Raw genomic sequence first — 18,839 nt, forward strand, 5'->3', positions numbered from 1 at the left:
TTGGGGACACTGACACTACTGTAATGACTCACAGTAGTGTCAGTGAGTGTCCCCAATTAAATTATAAAGACCGCCGCAACGGGCCACCAGTGTGCCGCCTCCTAATAGTGCCGCCTGGATTTCTTATAGCAGTGTGCTATGATGAGCTGTGCTGCTAGCCTGGAGGGCAGGGTCCTATTGTGTTTGTGTTGCTTAAATTTAATGTGTAGATGTAGGAGTCCTTTTCCTTTGGAGGCTTTGTAGACAATGCATGATGCCTTAAACATTGCTCGTCTAGCTATAGGTAGTCAGTGGGGTGATTGCAGGACTGAAGCCATACTTTCTCTTTGGTTAACGTGAAGAAGGAATCTTGTGGCAGGATTTTCTATTAATTGTTTTTTGCATATGATGAAACTGGGGGGGTGGCAAGATATTGGCTTCTGGCATAATCAAGCTTGGATATTACGAGTGTGAGGATAACTTGTAGCTTTTATAGCCACGGCCCGTGCAGGTAAGAGTGGTGGAGTGTTGAGGCCGTTTGGTGGGGGAGGGTGGGAGGGGATTTTGACAGACGACGAGGGAAAATTTATTATTTATTTAATTTTCTCTCATGGTCAACTGTCGAATCCGTCCCCCACCCTGTCCACCACTCTTACGTGCACGGGCTGCCACTGAGCTTTTGTTGATATCCATGTTACGGGAAGATGCAACACACTATTTTAATTATTTAGAACGTGCTCTTTGCAACTTTGTTGACATGTGGTGTTAAAGGATAGGTCTGAATCCATGACTACCCCAAGGCTACTTAATTCTCTTGATATTGCTCAAACAACCTCAGACTTATTGGACCATATAGCAGTAGGCTGGCGTTTTGGCCTTTGTTTGTAGGTCATGATCTCTTCTTTGAATTGTCAAGATTTAGGATATTACACCTCATGCATGCATTTAAGGTGCGAAGGGGGTTTTCTAATTTTACGTTGTAGCATCTTCCAAGCTATCCATTTTTAGAATACTTTCCATGTCATCTGCGTAGCTGGACAAGTGAGGTTGAATGATCTAATCAGTTCTAGTAAGGGGGTTAGGTGGATGTTCAATAATAGTGGGAATACTATTAACCTTTGAGGGACACCATCATCTTGGGCAGAAGAAGCTGATGTGTGAAGGGTGGTAGGTGTTCTGTGCTTTGTGTCTCTCAGAGTAGCATTTTAGAGCCTTTTCACGTATTCCAGGATGAAAGTGTCTTTGTAGTAGCATGTGTCATGCCAATGATAGATCCAGAATCAATAGGGCAGCCACTTGATTCTCATCCACTGTGAGTTTTAGATCATCCCAAATGGATATGAAGGCTGACTTTGTGCTTCTGTTGGGTCTTAAACTGGATTGCTGGTTTGACATCAAGTCAGAAACATTTGAAGTCGCAACAACACTGCTCTTCCACATATTTTTTGTAGAAATAGGTCACTAGATAATGAACTGCTGCTGGCCTAAGTCGGAAGAGTTGAGTTTTTTCTTTTCGAGGAGTGGTCTCATGCAGGAGGTTTTCTGATCAAGTAGGAATGAACCTGGCCCCAAGGACTTGTTGAGTAAGCTTCTAAATGACTCCCCTGCACAGATTGTGAGAAGGATATCTTAAGAATTTTGGTAGTGCTGGATCTGAAGGTGATCATATTAGCCTGCTTGAGATGGTAATGTTGATTAAATCTTTTTTTGAGAGGATATTAAAAGTATTAAGTGGTGGAAGAGTGCTTTGGTGGTTGGGTCATGTGTTAGGGTGGTGTCATCTGTTCTATATATTATATTTATATTTTCCATCAATTGACGTGTAGCACGAAGGCCACAACCACCATCAACACCGGTGCAGATGAATGGTGCAAATATATATGTATATGTATCTGTTACTATAGCTATGGTCCAAATGCACTTTCGGATAAAAATGCATTCTTTGCTTTGCTTACAACTTTTGACCCTGTGGACTTGCCTGAAATTTGGCAATGTCAGGTCTGTCTTGCATGTAACATGCATGTCAAGAATTCCTGTCATACAAGGGAAACACGCCCTTATGTAAACAGGAGAGCTGTTACATAACTCAAGGGAAACACGCCCTTATGTAAACAGGAGAGCTGTTACATAACTCAAGGGAAACACGCCCTTATGTAAACAGGAGAGCTGTTACATAACTCAAGGGAAACACGCCCTTATGTAAACAGGAGAGCTGTTACATAACTCAAGGAAAACACGCCCTATAAAGGGAGGAACCGGGAGGTACAAGGCTGTCGGATATTGTGTTTACACCGACGTACCTGCTTCGTGAAGAGCAGTGTTCCGGAGTGGTGCTCCAGTAAGGCAAGAACGGAGGTAGGTCGAGTCGTTACTCCCTGGGCCGTGTCTTGCCCCATCGTCACCTGTGAAGGACCCGGAAGCTCTACCGGTCAACCATTGAGCTTCGCTTTTTGACTCGGCTGAGTCCAAGCGCAGTGGCGCTTTTGCTGGTTGGAGTCGTAACTCCCAGCCCGACCAGAGACACAGGGACTGCCAGCTGTAACGCACACCAGGAGGTGTTTGCCGCGTTACAGACTCGGAAGTCCACAGGATCGATCGAGCGGCTGCTCTCGGTTCAGTCTTCTTGCTTGTGATTGGGGTATCGGTGACGCATCACCAGGAGGTGACTCCGCGTCCCGGTGCAGTCTGAGGAAGAGGTTGAGCGGCTGCTCCCTTCAGGTAGAGACCCCGGCTGGGTGTTTCCCTGACTCCTCGATTCTCCCCAACACTCTTCGTGCCCCTCACAGCCTACCGATTGGCATTGTCGGCCATTTCATTTCTGCCCTCTGTTGGCATACGCCGGGATCGGCGTATATGCAGAGGACGGTTAGGACCATCCGTGCTGTGGGCTGGTAACGTACTTAGCCTGGAGGATTCCAGTGACTATAACTTTTGTTTGTTCTTTGTATTTTATTTGCCTTCATTAAAAGAACTAACCCTTCACAAGTGGTTGCGTCCTCATTGGCGTGTCTGTTAAACGATCCTGAGACGTTCAGGGCGTTACAAAATATCCGACCTTAATAACACTAACTGTCTCCCGGTCGATAACAGACATGGCAACACTTGATGATGTGCTGGCTGCTTTATTGGCCATGCAAGTTGAAGTGGCTGCCTCTAGGCAAGAAACAGCCGATGTAAAAGCCAGACTGGATGCTATCCATTTGGACCCGCTCACGCCCAGCACCTCCCTCACGAACCAGACCCCTGCGGTAGTAGTGGAAATGCCGGTAGCCATCCCCTTGGCAACACCAGAGAGGTACAGTGGGGATCCTAACACAGTGCAGGTATTCCTCACACAAGTGGCGCTACATTTATCGTGCAAACCAAAGGCGTTCCCCACGAGTCAGGCTCGTGTGGCTTTCCTTATATCCTATTTGGCTGGAAACGCGGCACAATGGGCCGTACCTCTGGTGAGCAGGGACGACCCCCTCTTATGTGATTGGGGTGCTTTTCGCGAGGAATTCCTGAAGGTATTCGACAGAAGGGCTGACTCGTACACGGCGGACCGTGAAATGCTTGAGTTGAGACAGGGATCCAACGACCTGGTGCAGTATCTCAACGCGTTCCGAAGGCTGGTTGCGGAAACCAAGTGGCCTGTTGCTAAACAGACGGCGCTCTTCCATCAAGGGCTGTGCGATGAGCTCAAGGACGCCGTGGCTCATATTGACCCTCAACCCAAGACATGTGAGGGCCTTATCAACCTGGTATTACGGCTGGAACATAGGCTAAGTGAAAGAAAGGGGGATCATGGGAGAAAAGGAAAATCCCTTCCATCCTATGTGACGGTGGGAAGTCCTGAAACTTCCACCGCATCCAAGGGAGAACCCATGGACATCAGCGCAATACGAGCGAGCCTCACAGCCACGGAGAAAGAGTCACGCCGTAAACAAGGATTGTGCCTATATTGTGGCAAAAAAGGCCACTACGTACGTGAATGCCCTGCCAAACCGAAGAAGTCACGTTATCGGGCCAACCGGTCGGTAACAGCCGTGGTGGACATACCGGCGGAAAACTAGAGGACTCCAAGACCAGAGAAGGGGCATCTCGGAGTCTCTCATCCATCCCTTCACTTTCCAACTCGGTCACTAAGGGACAACGACACCTGTTTATCACGGTGCACGTGGGAGTGCATGACCAGTGGATACCCGTTGTGGCCATGGTGGATTCAGGGGCCACTGGCATGTTTATGGACCACAACGAGGCATGCAGGCTAGGGCTAGTGCTTCTTCCCAAAGCAGTACCCGAAGACGTCTATGCGGTAGACGGAAGGCGATTGGTGACGGGGCCCATCGGACAGCACACGGGGGTCCTTCCGATGAGATATGGGAGGAACCATTTGGAACAAATCGATTTTAACATCATCCGAGCGCCCCAATATGGCGTCATATTGGGATTGCCGTGGCTACAGAAACACAACCCCTTTGTGGATTGGCCAACACATCGCATCGAAATGACGTCACCGTATTGCATCCTGCATTGTGGAATAAGAACGGAATCCCTTGACGCAGATGAGAGCGGGAGTCAGACGGTGGCTACAGCGGCAGAAAAAGATGTGGCTCTCCCCCAGGCTTATCACAGTTTTGAGGATGTATTTGATGAGGTGAAGGCGGAAGTGCTACCACCACATAGACAGTTTGACTGCCAGATCGACCTGGTGCCAGGGGCCAGCGTTCCCAGCGGCAGGCTGTATGCCCTGACGGAGCCTGAAAACGTGCATCTCCGGGGGTACCTGGATAAACTCCTCAAGCTAGGATTCATCCGCCCGTCCAAGTCTCCGGCCGCCTCGCCACTCTTTTTCATCCCGAAGGCTAATGGGGAGCTGAGAGCCTGTGTGGACTTTAGGGCATTGAATGCGATAACCATAAAAAATCGGTACCCCTTGCCTCTCATCAGTGTACTTCTGGAACAGGTCAAGAAAGCTCGTATCTACACCAAGTTGGATTTGAAAGGGGCATACCATCTGGTGCGCATGAGGGACGGAGACGAGTGGAAGACCGCCTTTAAGACCAGGTTCGGCCTTTTTGAGTACCTCGTCATGCCGTTCGGTCTGTGCAACGCCCCGGCAGCCTTTCAGTACTTTTTGAATGAGGTATTCAGAGAGGAGTTGGATATCTACGTGGTCGTATATATCGACGACATCCTCATCTATTCGTCCAGTGTGGAGGAGCACGTACACCACGTCAAAGCTGTGCTCCAAAAGCTGAGGGAAAACATGCTGTTTTGTAAACTCAGCAAGTGTGACTTCCACGTCACATCCGTGGAATTCCTCGGAGTGATGCTGAGTCCAGAGGGACAGGAGATGGCAGAACGAAAGATCAAGGCGGTGAAAGAATGGCCGGTGCCCCAAAGCGTGAAGGACGTCCAAAGTTTCATTGGCTTCGCCAACTTTTACAGGCGGTTTATAGATGGCTTTTCAGGAGTGGTGGCCCCAATCACACAGCTACTGAGGAAGTCCAAGGAGTTTGTCTGGTCCCCTGAAGCGAACAAAGCCTTTGAGGCCCTGAAAAGCGCCTTTGGTAAGGCGCCGGTGTTGGCTCACCCCGATCCGGATCTCCCCTACGTGGTGGAAGCGGACGCGTCGGATGTGGCGCTGGGGGCTATCTTGTCCCAACGCAACCACGACACAGGGGTGCTTCATCCCGTTGCGTACATGTCCCGCAAACTCAACGACGCCGAACGCAACTACCATATTGCGGAGAAGGAGCTTCTCGCAATCAAGGACGCCTTCACCGAATGGAGGCATTGGTTGATGGGGGCAAGACATGTGGTATCGGTGTACACGGACCATCGGAACCTACAGTTCATGACGGCCACTAGACACCTTTCTCCCAGGCAGCTGCGGTGGATGATCTTCTTTGCGGGGTTCAACTTCCGCATCACATATCGGCCGGGGACGGAAAACCGGAAGGCGGACGCCCTGTCCCGTCAATCTGCAGTTAAGGAACCATTGCCTGCAACCGAGCGTTCCATCATTTCCCCGAGGATGGTATTGGGGGTTATCCAACCGGATACTTTCCTGAGGGGAATAAAGAGAGGGATCAGGTCATTCGCATGGCGGAGGTGGCTCCTCAGTCACAGAGAATGGCAGCTGAAGGACGGGATACCCCTGAAGGGCAGGTGCCTATTGATACCCACGCCTAGGCTAAGGAAACAAGCATTCATCTGGTGCCATGACTCTCCATGCGCAGGTCATTTGGGCTTTGAAAAAACGGTGGCTAGCATGGGACGGCATTTCTGGTGGCCAACCATGAGAGTGGATGTCAGGAGGTGGGGACAGGAGTGTCCTACGTGTGCTACCATAAAGGCCGACCATGGCCGAACCCAAGGGCTCTTACATCCACTTCCGACCCCGGATAGACCATGGGATAGCATATCACTGGACTTCGTTGTGGGCCTACCGGTAGACCAGGGGATGACGGCAATACTGGTGGTGGTGGATTACTTGACGAAAATGGGGCACTTCATCCCCTGCAAGAGAGTCCCTACGGCCGGGGAATTGGCGTCACTACTCCTAAAGAATGTGGTACGACTGCATGGATTACCTGGGGTGATCGTGTCGGACCGGGGGTCGCAGTTTACTGCGCAATTCTGGAAGACTTGGTGCACTGCGCTGCATGTTAAGACCGCCCTGTCCACCAGCTACCACCCTCAAACGGACGGCCAAACCGAGCGCCTGAACCAAACGCTCAAACAGTATCTGCGATGTTTTGTGGACCAGGGCAGGGAAGAATGGGTCGACTTGCTATGGGTTGCAGAGATAGCCTATAACAACGCCACTCACAGCTCCACACAGTCATCTCCGTTCTATAGCAACTATGGCCAACATCCCAGGTTCTTGCCATTTCTACATCCGTTCAGAGAGGACAGGATTCCCGCCACAGCGGACAGGGTGGCACACATAAAAGACACGTTGATGCGCTCAAGGGCTGTCCTAATAGAGGCCAAGAGAAGATACAAGGCTGCGGCAGATAGGAAGAGAAGGCCCGGGCCACTGTACCGCACTGGAGACTACGTCTGGATATCCACAAGAAACATGAGGTTTCGAAAGAACAGTGTGTTCCATCCCAAGTACATGGGCCCCTATCGAATTACCAAGTGTATGGGTCCCGTGAACGTGAAGGTGTGCTTGCCCCAGTCATTGCGGATACACCCTGTCTTTCATGTATCATTGCTCAAACCAGCACCCTCCAAGCCGTCTGGGACACCTAGGCCGGTATGCGTGGAGTCGGAGGTGGAGTATGAAGTGTCGGGCATACGGGCGTCCAAATGGCGCAGGGGGAAGCTGTGGTACCTGGTTGCGTGGAAAGGCTATGGCCCGGAGGAGCATTCATGGGAACCGGCTGAAGGGGTTCATGCTCCGCGCTTGGTCTCCTTGTTCCATCGGCGTTTTCCTGCCAGCGCTGGACCCGTGGGGAGCCGCTGAGAGGGAGGATGTACTGTCAAGAATTCCTGTCATACAAGGGAAACACGCCCTTATGTAAACAGGAGAGCTGTTACATAACTCAAGGGAAACACGCCCTTATGTAAACAGGAGAGCTGTTACATAACTCAAGGGAAACACGCCCTTATGTAAACAGGAGAGCTGTTACATAACTCAAGGGAAACACGCCCTTATGTAAACAGGAGAGCTGTTACATAACTCAAGGAAAACACGCCCTATAAAGGGAGGAACCGGGAGGTACAAGGCTGTCGGATATTGTGTTTACACCGACGTACCTGCTTCGTGAAGAGCAGTGTTCCGGAGTGGTGCTCCAGTAAGGCAAGAACGGAGGTAGGTCGAGTCGTTACTCCCTGGGCCGTGTCTTGCCCCATCGTCACCTGTGAAGGACCCGGAAGCTCTACCGGTCAACCATTGAGCTTCGCTTTTTGACTCGGCTGAGTCCAAGCGCAGTGGCGCTTTTGCTGGTTGGAGTCGTAACTCCCAGCCCGACCAGAGACACAGGGACTGCCAGCTGTAACGCACACCAGGAGGTGTTTGCCGCGTTACAGACTCGGAAGTCCACAGGATCGATCGAGCGGCTGCTCTCGGTTCAGTCTTCTTGCTTGTGATTGGGGTATCGGTGACGCATCACCAGGAGGTGACTCCGCGTCCCGGTGCAGTCTGAGGAAGAGGTTGAGCGGCTGCTCCCTTCAGGTAGAGACCCCGGCTGGGTGTTTCCCTGACTCCTCGATTCTCCCCAACACTCTTCGTGCCCCTCACAGCCTACCGATTGGCATTGTCGGCCATTTCATTTCTGCCCTCTGTTGGCATACGCCGGGATCGGCGTATATGCAGAGGACGGTTAGGACCATCCGTGCTGTGGGCTGGTAACGTACTTAGCCTGGAGGATTCCAGTGACTATAACTTTTGTTTGTTCTTTGTATTTTATTTGCCTTCATTAAAAGAACTAACCCTTCACAAGTGGTTGCGTCCTCATTGGCGTGTCTGTTAAACGATCCTGAGACGTTCAGGGCGTTACAAAATATCCGACCTTAATAACACTAACTGTCTCCCGGTCGATAACAGACATGGCAACACTTGATGATGTGCTGGCTGCTTTATTGGCCATGCAAGTTGAAGTGGCTGCCTCTAGGCAAGAAACAGCCGATGTAAAAGCCAGACTGGATGCTATCCATTTGGACCCGCTCACGCCCAGCACCTCCCTCACGAACCAGACCCCTGCGGTAGTAGTGGAAATGCCGGTAGCCATCCCCTTGGCAACACCAGAGAGGTACAGTGGGGATCCTAACACAGTGCAGGTATTCCTCACACAAGTGGCGCTACATTTATCGTGCAAACCAAAGGCGTTCCCCACGAGTCAGGCTCGTGTGGCTTTCCTTATATCCTATTTGGCTGGAAACGCGGCACAATGGGCCGTACCTCTGGTGAGCAGGGACGACCCCCTCTTATGTGATTGGGGTGCTTTTCGCGAGGAATTCCTGAAGGTATTCGACAGAAGGGCTGACTCGTACACGGCGGACCGTGAAATGCTTGAGTTGAGACAGGGATCCAACGACCTGGTGCAGTATCTCAACGCGTTCCGAAGGCTGGTTGCGGAAACCAAGTGGCCTGTTGCTAAACAGACGGCGCTCTTCCATCAAGGGCTGTGCGATGAGCTCAAGGACGCCGTGGCTCATATTGACCCTCAACCCAAGACATGTGAGGGCCTTATCAACCTGGTATTACGGCTGGAACATAGGCTAAGTGAAAGAAAGGGGGATCATGGGAGAAAAGGAAAATCCCTTCCATCCTATGTGACGGTGGGAAGTCCTGAAACTTCCACCGCATCCAAGGGAGAACCCATGGACATCAGCGCAATACGAGCGAGCCTCACAGCCACGGAGAAAGAGTCACGCCGTAAACAAGGATTGTGCCTATATTGTGGCAAAAAAGGCCACTACGTACGTGAATGCCCTGCCAAACCGAAGAAGTCACGTTATCGGGCCAACCGGTCGGTAACAGCCGTGGTGGACATACCGGCGGAAAACTAGAGGACTCCAAGACCAGAGAAGGGGCATCTCGGAGTCTCTCATCCATCCCTTCACTTTCCAACTCGGTCACTAAGGGACAACGACACCTGTTTATCACGGTGCACGTGGGAGTGCATGACCAGTGGATACCCGTTGTGGCCATGGTGGATTCAGGGGCCACTGGCATGTTTATGGACCACAACGAGGCATGCAGGCTAGGGCTAGTGCTTCTTCCCAAAGCAGTACCCGAAGACGTCTATGCGGTAGACGGAAGGCGATTGGTGACGGGGCCCATCGGACAGCACACGGGGGTCCTTCCGATGAGATATGGGAGGAACCATTTGGAACAAATCGATTTTAACATCATCCGAGCGCCCCAATATGGCGTCATATTGGGATTGCCGTGGCTACAGAAACACAACCCCTTTGTGGATTGGCCAACACATCGCATCGAAATGACGTCACCGTATTGCATCCTGCATTGTGGAATAAGAACGGAATCCCTTGACGCAGATGAGAGCGGGAGTCAGACGGTGGCTACAGCGGCAGAAAAAGATGTGGCTCTCCCCCAGGCTTATCACAGTTTTGAGGATGTATTTGATGAGGTGAAGGCGGAAGTGCTACCACCACATAGACAGTTTGACTGCCAGATCGACCTGGTGCCAGGGGCCAGCGTTCCCAGCGGCAGGCTGTATGCCCTGACGGAGCCTGAAAACGTGCATCTCCGGGGGTACCTGGATAAACTCCTCAAGCTAGGATTCATCCGCCCGTCCAAGTCTCCGGCCGCCTCGCCACTCTTTTTCATCCCGAAGGCTAATGGGGAGCTGAGAGCCTGTGTGGACTTTAGGGCATTGAATGCGATAACCATAAAAAATCGGTACCCCTTGCCTCTCATCAGTGTACTTCTGGAACAGGTCAAGAAAGCTCGTATCTACACCAAGTTGGATTTGAAAGGGGCATACCATCTGGTGCGCATGAGGGACGGAGACGAGTGGAAGACCGCCTTTAAGACCAGGTTCGGCCTTTTTGAGTACCTCGTCATGCCGTTCGGTCTGTGCAACGCCCCGGCAGCCTTTCAGTACTTTTTGAATGAGGTATTCAGAGAGGAGTTGGATATCTACGTGGTCGTATATATCGACGACATCCTCATCTATTCGTCCAGTGTGGAGGAGCACGTACACCACGTCAAAGCTGTGCTCCAAAAGCTGAGGGAAAACATGCTGTTTTGTAAACTCAGCAAGTGTGACTTCCACGTCACATCCGTGGAATTCCTCGGAGTGATGCTGAGTCCAGAGGGACAGGAGATGGCAGAACGAAAGATCAAGGCGGTGAAAGAATGGCCGGTGCCCCAAAGCGTGAAGGACGTCCAAAGTTTCATTGGCTTCGCCAACTTTTACAGGCGGTTTATAGATGGCTTTTCAGGAGTGGTGGCCCCAATCACACAGCTACTGAGGAAGTCCAAGGAGTTTGTCTGGTCCCCTGAAGCGAACAAAGCCTTTGAGGCCCTGAAAAGCGCCTTTGGTAAGGCGCCGGTGTTGGCTCACCCCGATCCGGATCTCCCCTACGTGGTGGAAGCGGACGCGTCGGATGTGGCGCTGGGGGCTATCTTGTCCCAACGCAACCACGACACAGGGGTGCTTCATCCCGTTGCGTACATGTCCCGCAAACTCAACGACGCCGAACGCAACTACCATATTGCGGAGAAGGAGCTTCTCGCAATCAAGGACGCCTTCACCGAATGGAGGCATTGGTTGATGGGGGCAAGACATGTGGTATCGGTGTACACGGACCATCGGAACCTACAGTTCATGACGGCCACTAGACACCTTTCTCCCAGGCAGCTGCGGTGGATGATCTTCTTTGCGGGGTTCAACTTCCGCATCACATATCGGCCGGGGACGGAAAACCGGAAGGCGGACGCCCTGTCCCGTCAATCTGCAGTTAAGGAACCATTGCCTGCAACCGAGCGTTCCATCATTTCCCCGAGGATGGTATTGGGGGTTATCCAACCGGATACTTTCCTGAGGGGAATAAAGAGAGGGATCAGGTCATTCGCATGGCGGAGGTGGCTCCTCAGTCACAGAGAATGGCAGCTGAAGGACGGGATACCCCTGAAGGGCAGGTGCCTATTGATACCCACGCCTAGGCTAAGGAAACAAGCATTCATCTGGTGCCATGACTCTCCATGCGCAGGTCATTTGGGCTTTGAAAAAACGGTGGCTAGCATGGGACGGCATTTCTGGTGGCCAACCATGAGAGTGGATGTCAGGAGGTGGGGACAGGAGTGTCCTACGTGTGCTACCATAAAGGCCGACCATGGCCGAACCCAAGGGCTCTTACATCCACTTCCGACCCCGGATAGACCATGGGATAGCATATCACTGGACTTCGTTGTGGGCCTACCGGTAGACCAGGGGATGACGGCAATACTGGTGGTGGTGGATTACTTGACGAAAATGGGGCACTTCATCCCCTGCAAGAGAGTCCCTACGGCCGGGGAATTGGCGTCACTACTCCTAAAGAATGTGGTACGACTGCATGGATTACCTGGGGTGATCGTGTCGGACCGGGGGTCGCAGTTTACTGCGCAATTCTGGAAGACTTGGTGCACTGCGCTGCATGTTAAGACCGCCCTGTCCACCAGCTACCACCCTCAAACGGACGGCCAAACCGAGCGCCTGAACCAAACGCTCAAACAGTATCTGCGATGTTTTGTGGACCAGGGCAGGGAAGAATGGGTCGACTTGCTATGGGTTGCAGAGATAGCCTATAACAACGCCACTCACAGCTCCACACAGTCATCTCCGTTCTATAGCAACTATGGCCAACATCCCAGGTTCTTGCCATTTCTACATCCGTTCAGAGAGGACAGGATTCCCGCCACAGCGGACAGGGTGGCACACATAAAAGACACGTTGATGCGCTCAAGGGCTGTCCTAATAGAGGCCAAGAGAAGATACAAGGCTGCGGCAGATAGGAAGAGAAGGCCCGGGCCACTGTACCGCACTGGAGACTACGTCTGGATATCCACAAGAAACATGAGGTTTCGAAAGAACAGTGTGTTCCATCCCAAGTACATGGGCCCCTATCGAATTACCAAGTGTATGGGTCCCGTGAACGTGAAGGTGTGCTTGCCCCAGTCATTGCGGATACACCCTGTCTTTCATGTATCATTGCTCAAACCAGCACCCTCCAAGCCGTCTGGGACACCTAGGCCGGTATGCGTGGAGTCGGAGGTGGAGTATGAAGTGTCGGGCATACGGGCGTCCAAATGGCGCAGGGGGAAGCTGTGGTACCTGGTTGCGTGGAAAGGCTATGGCCCGGAGGAGCATTCATGGGAACCGGCTGAAGGGGTTCATGCTCCGCGCTTGGTCTCCTTGTTCCATCGGCGTTTTCCTGCCAGCGCTGGACCCGTGGGGAGCCGCTGAGAGGGAGGATGTACTGTCAAGAATTCCTGTCATACAAGGGAAACACGCCCTTATGTAAACAGGAGAGCTGTTACATAACTCAAGGGAAACACGCCCTTATGTAAACAGGAGAGCTGTTACATAACTCAAGGGAAACACGCCCTTATGTAAACAGGAGAGCTGTTACATAACTCAAGGGAAACACGCCCTTATGTAAACAGGAGAGCTGTTACATAACTCAAGGAAAACACGCCCTATAAAGGGAGGAACCGGGAGGTACAAGGCTGTCGGATATTGTGTTTACACCGACGTACCTGCTTCGTGAAGAGCAGTGTTCCGGAGTGGTGCTCCAGTAAGGCAAGAACGGAGGTAGGTCGAGTCGTTACTCCCTGGGCCGTGTCTTGCCCCATCGTCACCTGTGAAGGACCCGGAAGCTCTACCGGTCAACCATTGAGCTTCGCTTTTTGACTCGGCTGAGTCCAAGCGCAGTGGCGCTTTTGCTGGTTGGAGTCGTAACTCCCAGCCCGACCAGAGACACAGGGACTGCCAGCTGTAACGCACACCAGGAGGTGTTTGCCGCGTTACAGACTCGGAAGTCCACAGGATCGATCGAGCGGCTGCTCTCGGTTCAGTCTTCTTGCTTGTGATTGGGGTATCGGTGACGCATCACCAGGAGGTGACTCCGCGTCCCGGTGCAGTCTGAGGAAGAGGTTGAGCGGCTGCTCCCTTCAGGTAGAGACCCCGGCTGGGTGTTTCCCTGACTCCTCGATTCTCCCCAACACTCTTCGTGCCCCTCACAGCCTACCGATTGGCATTGTCGGCCATTTCATTTCTGCGCTCTGTTGGCATACGCCGGGATCGGCGTATATGCAGAGGACGGTTAGGACCATCCGTGCTGTGGGCTGGTAACGTACTTAGCCTGGAGGATTCCAGTGACTATAACTTTTGTTTGTTCTTTGTATTTTATTTGCCTTCATTAAAAGAACTAACCCTTCACAAGTGGTTGCGTCCTCATTGGCGTGTCTGTTAAACGATCCTGAGACGTTCAGGGCGTTACAATGCAATTATTATCAGGCAAAATCCCTGCCACACACAACACTTTGAGAAGCATCAGCCATCCTGGGGCTACAGTCCTGAAATACTGGAATAGCTGGTGTAGGAGACGTTAGCATTACTAGCGAAAGGTGCTATAGAGCCTGTTTTAAAATCTCAGTGGAACAAAGGAGCCTCCTGTCACTCTTTGTTGTGGTTTCTCTCTGTTTTAAACTTTTCTGAAGCACATATACCATTGTCTACAAACCAGAGGTCTGCAAGGAGCAATGTGAAATGCATGTGTGAACGTGTCCCCGACAACCAATTCTACTGCTATGCTAGCATGGGATGGAATGCAAATTGTGACTTTGCGTAGTAGGAATTGGTATAGCCCAGTGGTTTCCAACCTGTGGTCCGGGGAACGCTGGGATCCACGAAGCCTATTCAGGGTGTCCGTGGCTACTTGGAAAAAATAATAATATTAACAGATTAATAAAGTGTATATACATAAAGATGCCAAATGTATCATTGAAAAATGTAAAAAGTACTGTAAATGTGAAGGAAATTGAAATTTGAGGCTAAAATTTACATTGGTATCCTCAGATTGATTCGTGGAAGCAGTGCAGGTGTAGCAAACAGAATATAGAATGGACAATGAATGGCCTCAATTGGATTTAGAAAAACTCCAACATTTCTATTATAATTATTAATATTTTATTTATGTATTAAATAATGTGTCATTATTTGTGTATTTGATTGCTAAATGCTTTTTTCAGTACTTGTTTGTGTATTGTGAGTCAAAATTGGCAATAAATCTCTTTAAAGACTTTGATTTTTCACACTTTTTATTGTACCCTATTGTATCATGCTTTTATTACTCTTATCAGCATGTCAGCAAGCATCATTGGAGCCTTAGGATATTGCTAGCAAAAATGTTGATTTTCCCAACTGTTAGTGTCGGGGATGACCTTCCCTGCAGCTAATCTCTGTTTCAGTTTACTTCCTGCCACTGTCTCTAACATGTTGTGAGAGAACCTTTAGAGGTAAGGTCTACAATATGCATTTCTATCACACTGTTCCTATTTTCTCCATGTTTCTGCTTTGGGTCCTGCAGAAGCATGTACAATCTGCTACATCCTGAAAAGGTCTACTGACTACCAAACTGTTCATTGGTTCCCTGGTAGTTATGTCATGTTGTAGTTTTCTTCCAACATGTTTCTGGGAAGCATAGAAAAGAATGCTAAGCACTCACTTCTGTGTCTTGTATGAAATCAGGACTTGCCTGACATAAACTGTTGGGAAAATCAGTATAATGGAGTGCTTTATGTTGAAGGTACAGAGGAATTTAAAATGTGTTTCTTAGTAATCATTCCAGGGCCCAGCTAACTCTTTGGGTAACTCTCTTGTTTGGCCTCCTTTTCTTGTCCACAATTTTTGTATACAATTTTGGTAGTTCTCTCAGCTTATTTATCTGTTTTGTGTAAATAATGAGTAATTTATTGTATAACAGTTAGAGCTTGGTCAAGGGTGAGACCTGCATGTTTGTTATAGAGTCCATTACCTCCAACTTCTAGTTTTCCCTAGTGAAAATTGCTTTAAGGAAACAAACAACATTGTGTAACAGTCTGTGTGCATAGATACTGTTCCGTTCTTGTATTGAAGGTAAACATCTACTTTGATGGAGGTGTGCTTGGATACTGAAGCTAGCTGTTGTCTCTTCCATCACAACCATATCATTTAACACCTGTTATTCTACTTTTCAGATCCAGGATATTCTTCGCAGGAGTCACCTGCTCACCATTTACAGGCAACTGATATCCGATGCAAAGGACATGATTTTTCAGGCTCTTTTAAAAGGTGAAGACAGTTTACTTCTGACTATTTGGCTCCCTGTAGGTCTGATTTCTAATTAATTCCACCCTGACGCCTCGCTGACCCTAACTTGACTGTCATTTATGAATACCAGTAAAACACCGACAGACCCAATCTGTTTCATGCTTATTATTGCTTTATAAATAGAGCATTTAGGTACCTAAGCACAATGTGAGGCATCCAGTTTGGCGGTTCCAGTTGTAATCAAAGTTACTAGGCCTGTCAGTGGGAAGCATTTATCTCTGGTGTCCTATGGCGTCTGTACTGCTGCTACTCAGATTGGAATGAAGTACTTCTTTTAGCACCTGAATATCTGAATAGCAAGGCTGTCTCAGAGGCCTGACGAGTGCTACAAACTCAGACCTCTGCAGTGCACATCAATTACACTCAGTAAATCAATGTATGGCCAGTGCTTCTACTTTAACAAGAGAAAGTACTTGAATAGACAAACAGCTAAATATCATCCACACACAATTATAAATATGTACGAAATGACATAGGGATAACAATTTGGATCCAAAATTAAATTAATGGGTCTTGTGATGGCCCAGGTGAAAACAGTACCTTCCCCTGAATCAATCAGTATGACTGATGGGTTCTGTTTAATGCACAACTGTCTGAGTAGATAGTCACCAAAACCCATCATCTTGTTGGAAAGAAAAGAGACAGACGGACTGAGGTCCAGGCTTCATCTCCACGAGACCCATTCAGTTGATACTGGATTTAAACCTCAATATATATCTTTGCTTTCAAGGGATTATCCCACTAAACAAATACCTGTAAATTGTTTAATAGGCTCTTATTAGAATACTGTTGCAAGGAAACCAGGGTTAGTGTAGAGTGTTGTAATCTTCACTTTGTATATGATTTGCCTTCACTACACACTGCGTCGTCGGCAAGAAAATTAGGGCTGCCAATGAATCTTTTCTTATATAATTGGTTGGTTCATAAATGTTTTAAACTTTTCTTTATTACAGTTGAACTCACGTATACTGTTACACCAGTAATAGAGTCCAAGGGACCTTTGTTGTTTCTCAAGTGCTCAAGGTGAGGAGCACCTCAGCCCTCAGCAGTTACAGACAGAACCAGCAGCTCTCCAGGCAGACCTACCGCCGCTTTACCAATATGCCTTGGACTTTCATGTTTGGATCCTAAGCCTGCTGAAGGGATTCAGTTTCTTTACTCTGCCTTCAGTTTTGGCTACAGCTTCAAAGTCACAAGCTCATCATTATGATAATGAAATGTAAAACAAAAATATAAACTGAAGAGAAATCGCTATGAGTGCCTAGAGAAAGGAAAACACAAGTGTAAAGAATACAATGCAAGAGGGGGGTAGTGATGATATACAAGGTAGCACGTCAATTCTATTTAATGTGAATGGATGAATCCATAATTATCTGCAAAAAAGGTCCTTAGTAATGGTGCCTCTCAAGGTGAAAAACCGACACCCCACTACCAAGGATGTCCCTACAGGGAAATTAGAAAATTCCACTGTTAAAAATTAATACGATTGCACCCTGGCACTCTTAATTTATATATTTTCATTCATGTATGGTAAAACATTTCTTCTAATTACAAATCAATGTAACAACTCACAGGAAAAACTATTTTAAATTCCTATTTATTTCCTATCAACAATGTTAAACTCCAGCACTGGTATGAAGAAGTACGATATATAACATGAACCAATTCCACACACAAAGATCTCAATCTCAAATCTTCTTGGTTGACATATGAGGATGGCAGCCGACACGTGTTTCGTTACATAAGTAACTTCTTCAAGGCTTTTCTTGACAATCGTCAACTTGATGTGAAAAGAAACAAAATGTGTTGTTTCAAGGAACAGTCCTGTTGATCCGGATTGTAGATATCTGTCGATACACTGAAGGGCATTCACATAATTTTCTGGTGGACCCTGAGAGCGAGATAACCAGCCTCCAGTATTGGCCAAGTATTCCTGGGTGTTCTCATGTGCGGTACGTTCCTTTCTTTCAAATCAGCCAATGGGGAACAGTTCTCGGAGACAATTCCATATCACAGAAAATGTGTAGAGTACATTAAACCTGTTGGTCAAGGTTGACGATTTCTATTCATTCCCCATAGAACATCCACGTCCAATAAAAGTGGATCCTAAAAGCGAGGTGGCAGGCCTCCAGTATCGGGCAAATATTCTTAGACGTACTCTTATGTAGCACGTCCCTCTTTAAGTCTGCCAACGAGTAACCATTCCCAGGAAAATTCCGTATCACGGAAAAGAAACGTAGTATACTTCTAATTCAGTATATAGAAGTTAATAGGCTGTAGTGTGCCCTTCTATTAAACCGTACGTGTATGCGGGCTATGTCACGCCCCTGATTCCGGCGGTACGGCCGTATAGCCGTGTCTCTCCTTAGATTCAGTAAAAGATACTGAAATTACTGAATCTAAGGAGAGATACACATACGATTTAATAGAAGGGCACACTACAGCCTATTAACTTCTATACCCGCATCCATAGCGGATGTGCTGAGGGTGTTTGAGGAGATGTCGGGCCTCCGGGTCAATTGGGCCAAGTCCGGAGTATACCCCTTTAGCGCGGCCACGACAGAAACTGACGTGTTCATTAATGGTTCGCGACTCCCATGGTATCCCACCACCTTTCGATATCTGGGAATCCACATATATTGAACTCCAGATGATTTATTGGAGGGCAATTTAACTAGGGCAATTTCGGCGGTAAGGGCCCAAGTGCACTTCTGGAAGTCACTCCCGTTGAACGTCATGAGTCGCGTTACCCTGCTACAAATGATCGTTCTACCCAAACTCTTGTATTATTTCTCAAACCTCCCGGTTTATGTCCCAACTAAGACTTTCCGTGAACTGGAGCATATGTCCAGAGACCTCATATGGAACAAAGGCAGACCCAGGGTCGCGTTGTGGAAACTGTATGCTCCCACTTCTCAGGGAGGACTAGCTGTTCCCAATTTGGAGCTGTACTACATAGCAGCTCAGCTGCAGTGGTTAACGAAGTGGCTCAATGACACTAATCTGGAAGACACGGCGAACCTGCAGCAACCGTGG

At 49.0% G+C, this 18,839-nt stretch overlaps 1 protein-coding gene across 1 annotated transcript in view; it reads left to right on the forward strand.

The window, feature by feature from the left end:
* Positions 1-18,839, forward strand: part of LOC146808453 (transient receptor potential cation channel subfamily M member 2-like) — a 2,757,229-nt gene that overhangs the window by 654,333 nt on the left and 2,084,057 nt on the right. The window contains exon 10 of the mRNA XM_085623562.1: positions 15,671-15,764. Within this exon, the coding sequence (XP_085479688.1) occupies positions 15,671-15,764 (94 nt within the window). The remainder of the gene's footprint in view (positions 1-15,670; positions 15,765-18,839) is intronic.

This window comes from Triturus cristatus, chromosome 8 (assembly GCF_964204655.1).
Source record: "Triturus cristatus chromosome 8, aTriCri1.1, whole genome shotgun sequence".
Classification (NCBI taxonomy): domain Eukaryota; kingdom Metazoa; phylum Chordata; class Amphibia; order Caudata; family Salamandridae; genus Triturus; species Triturus cristatus.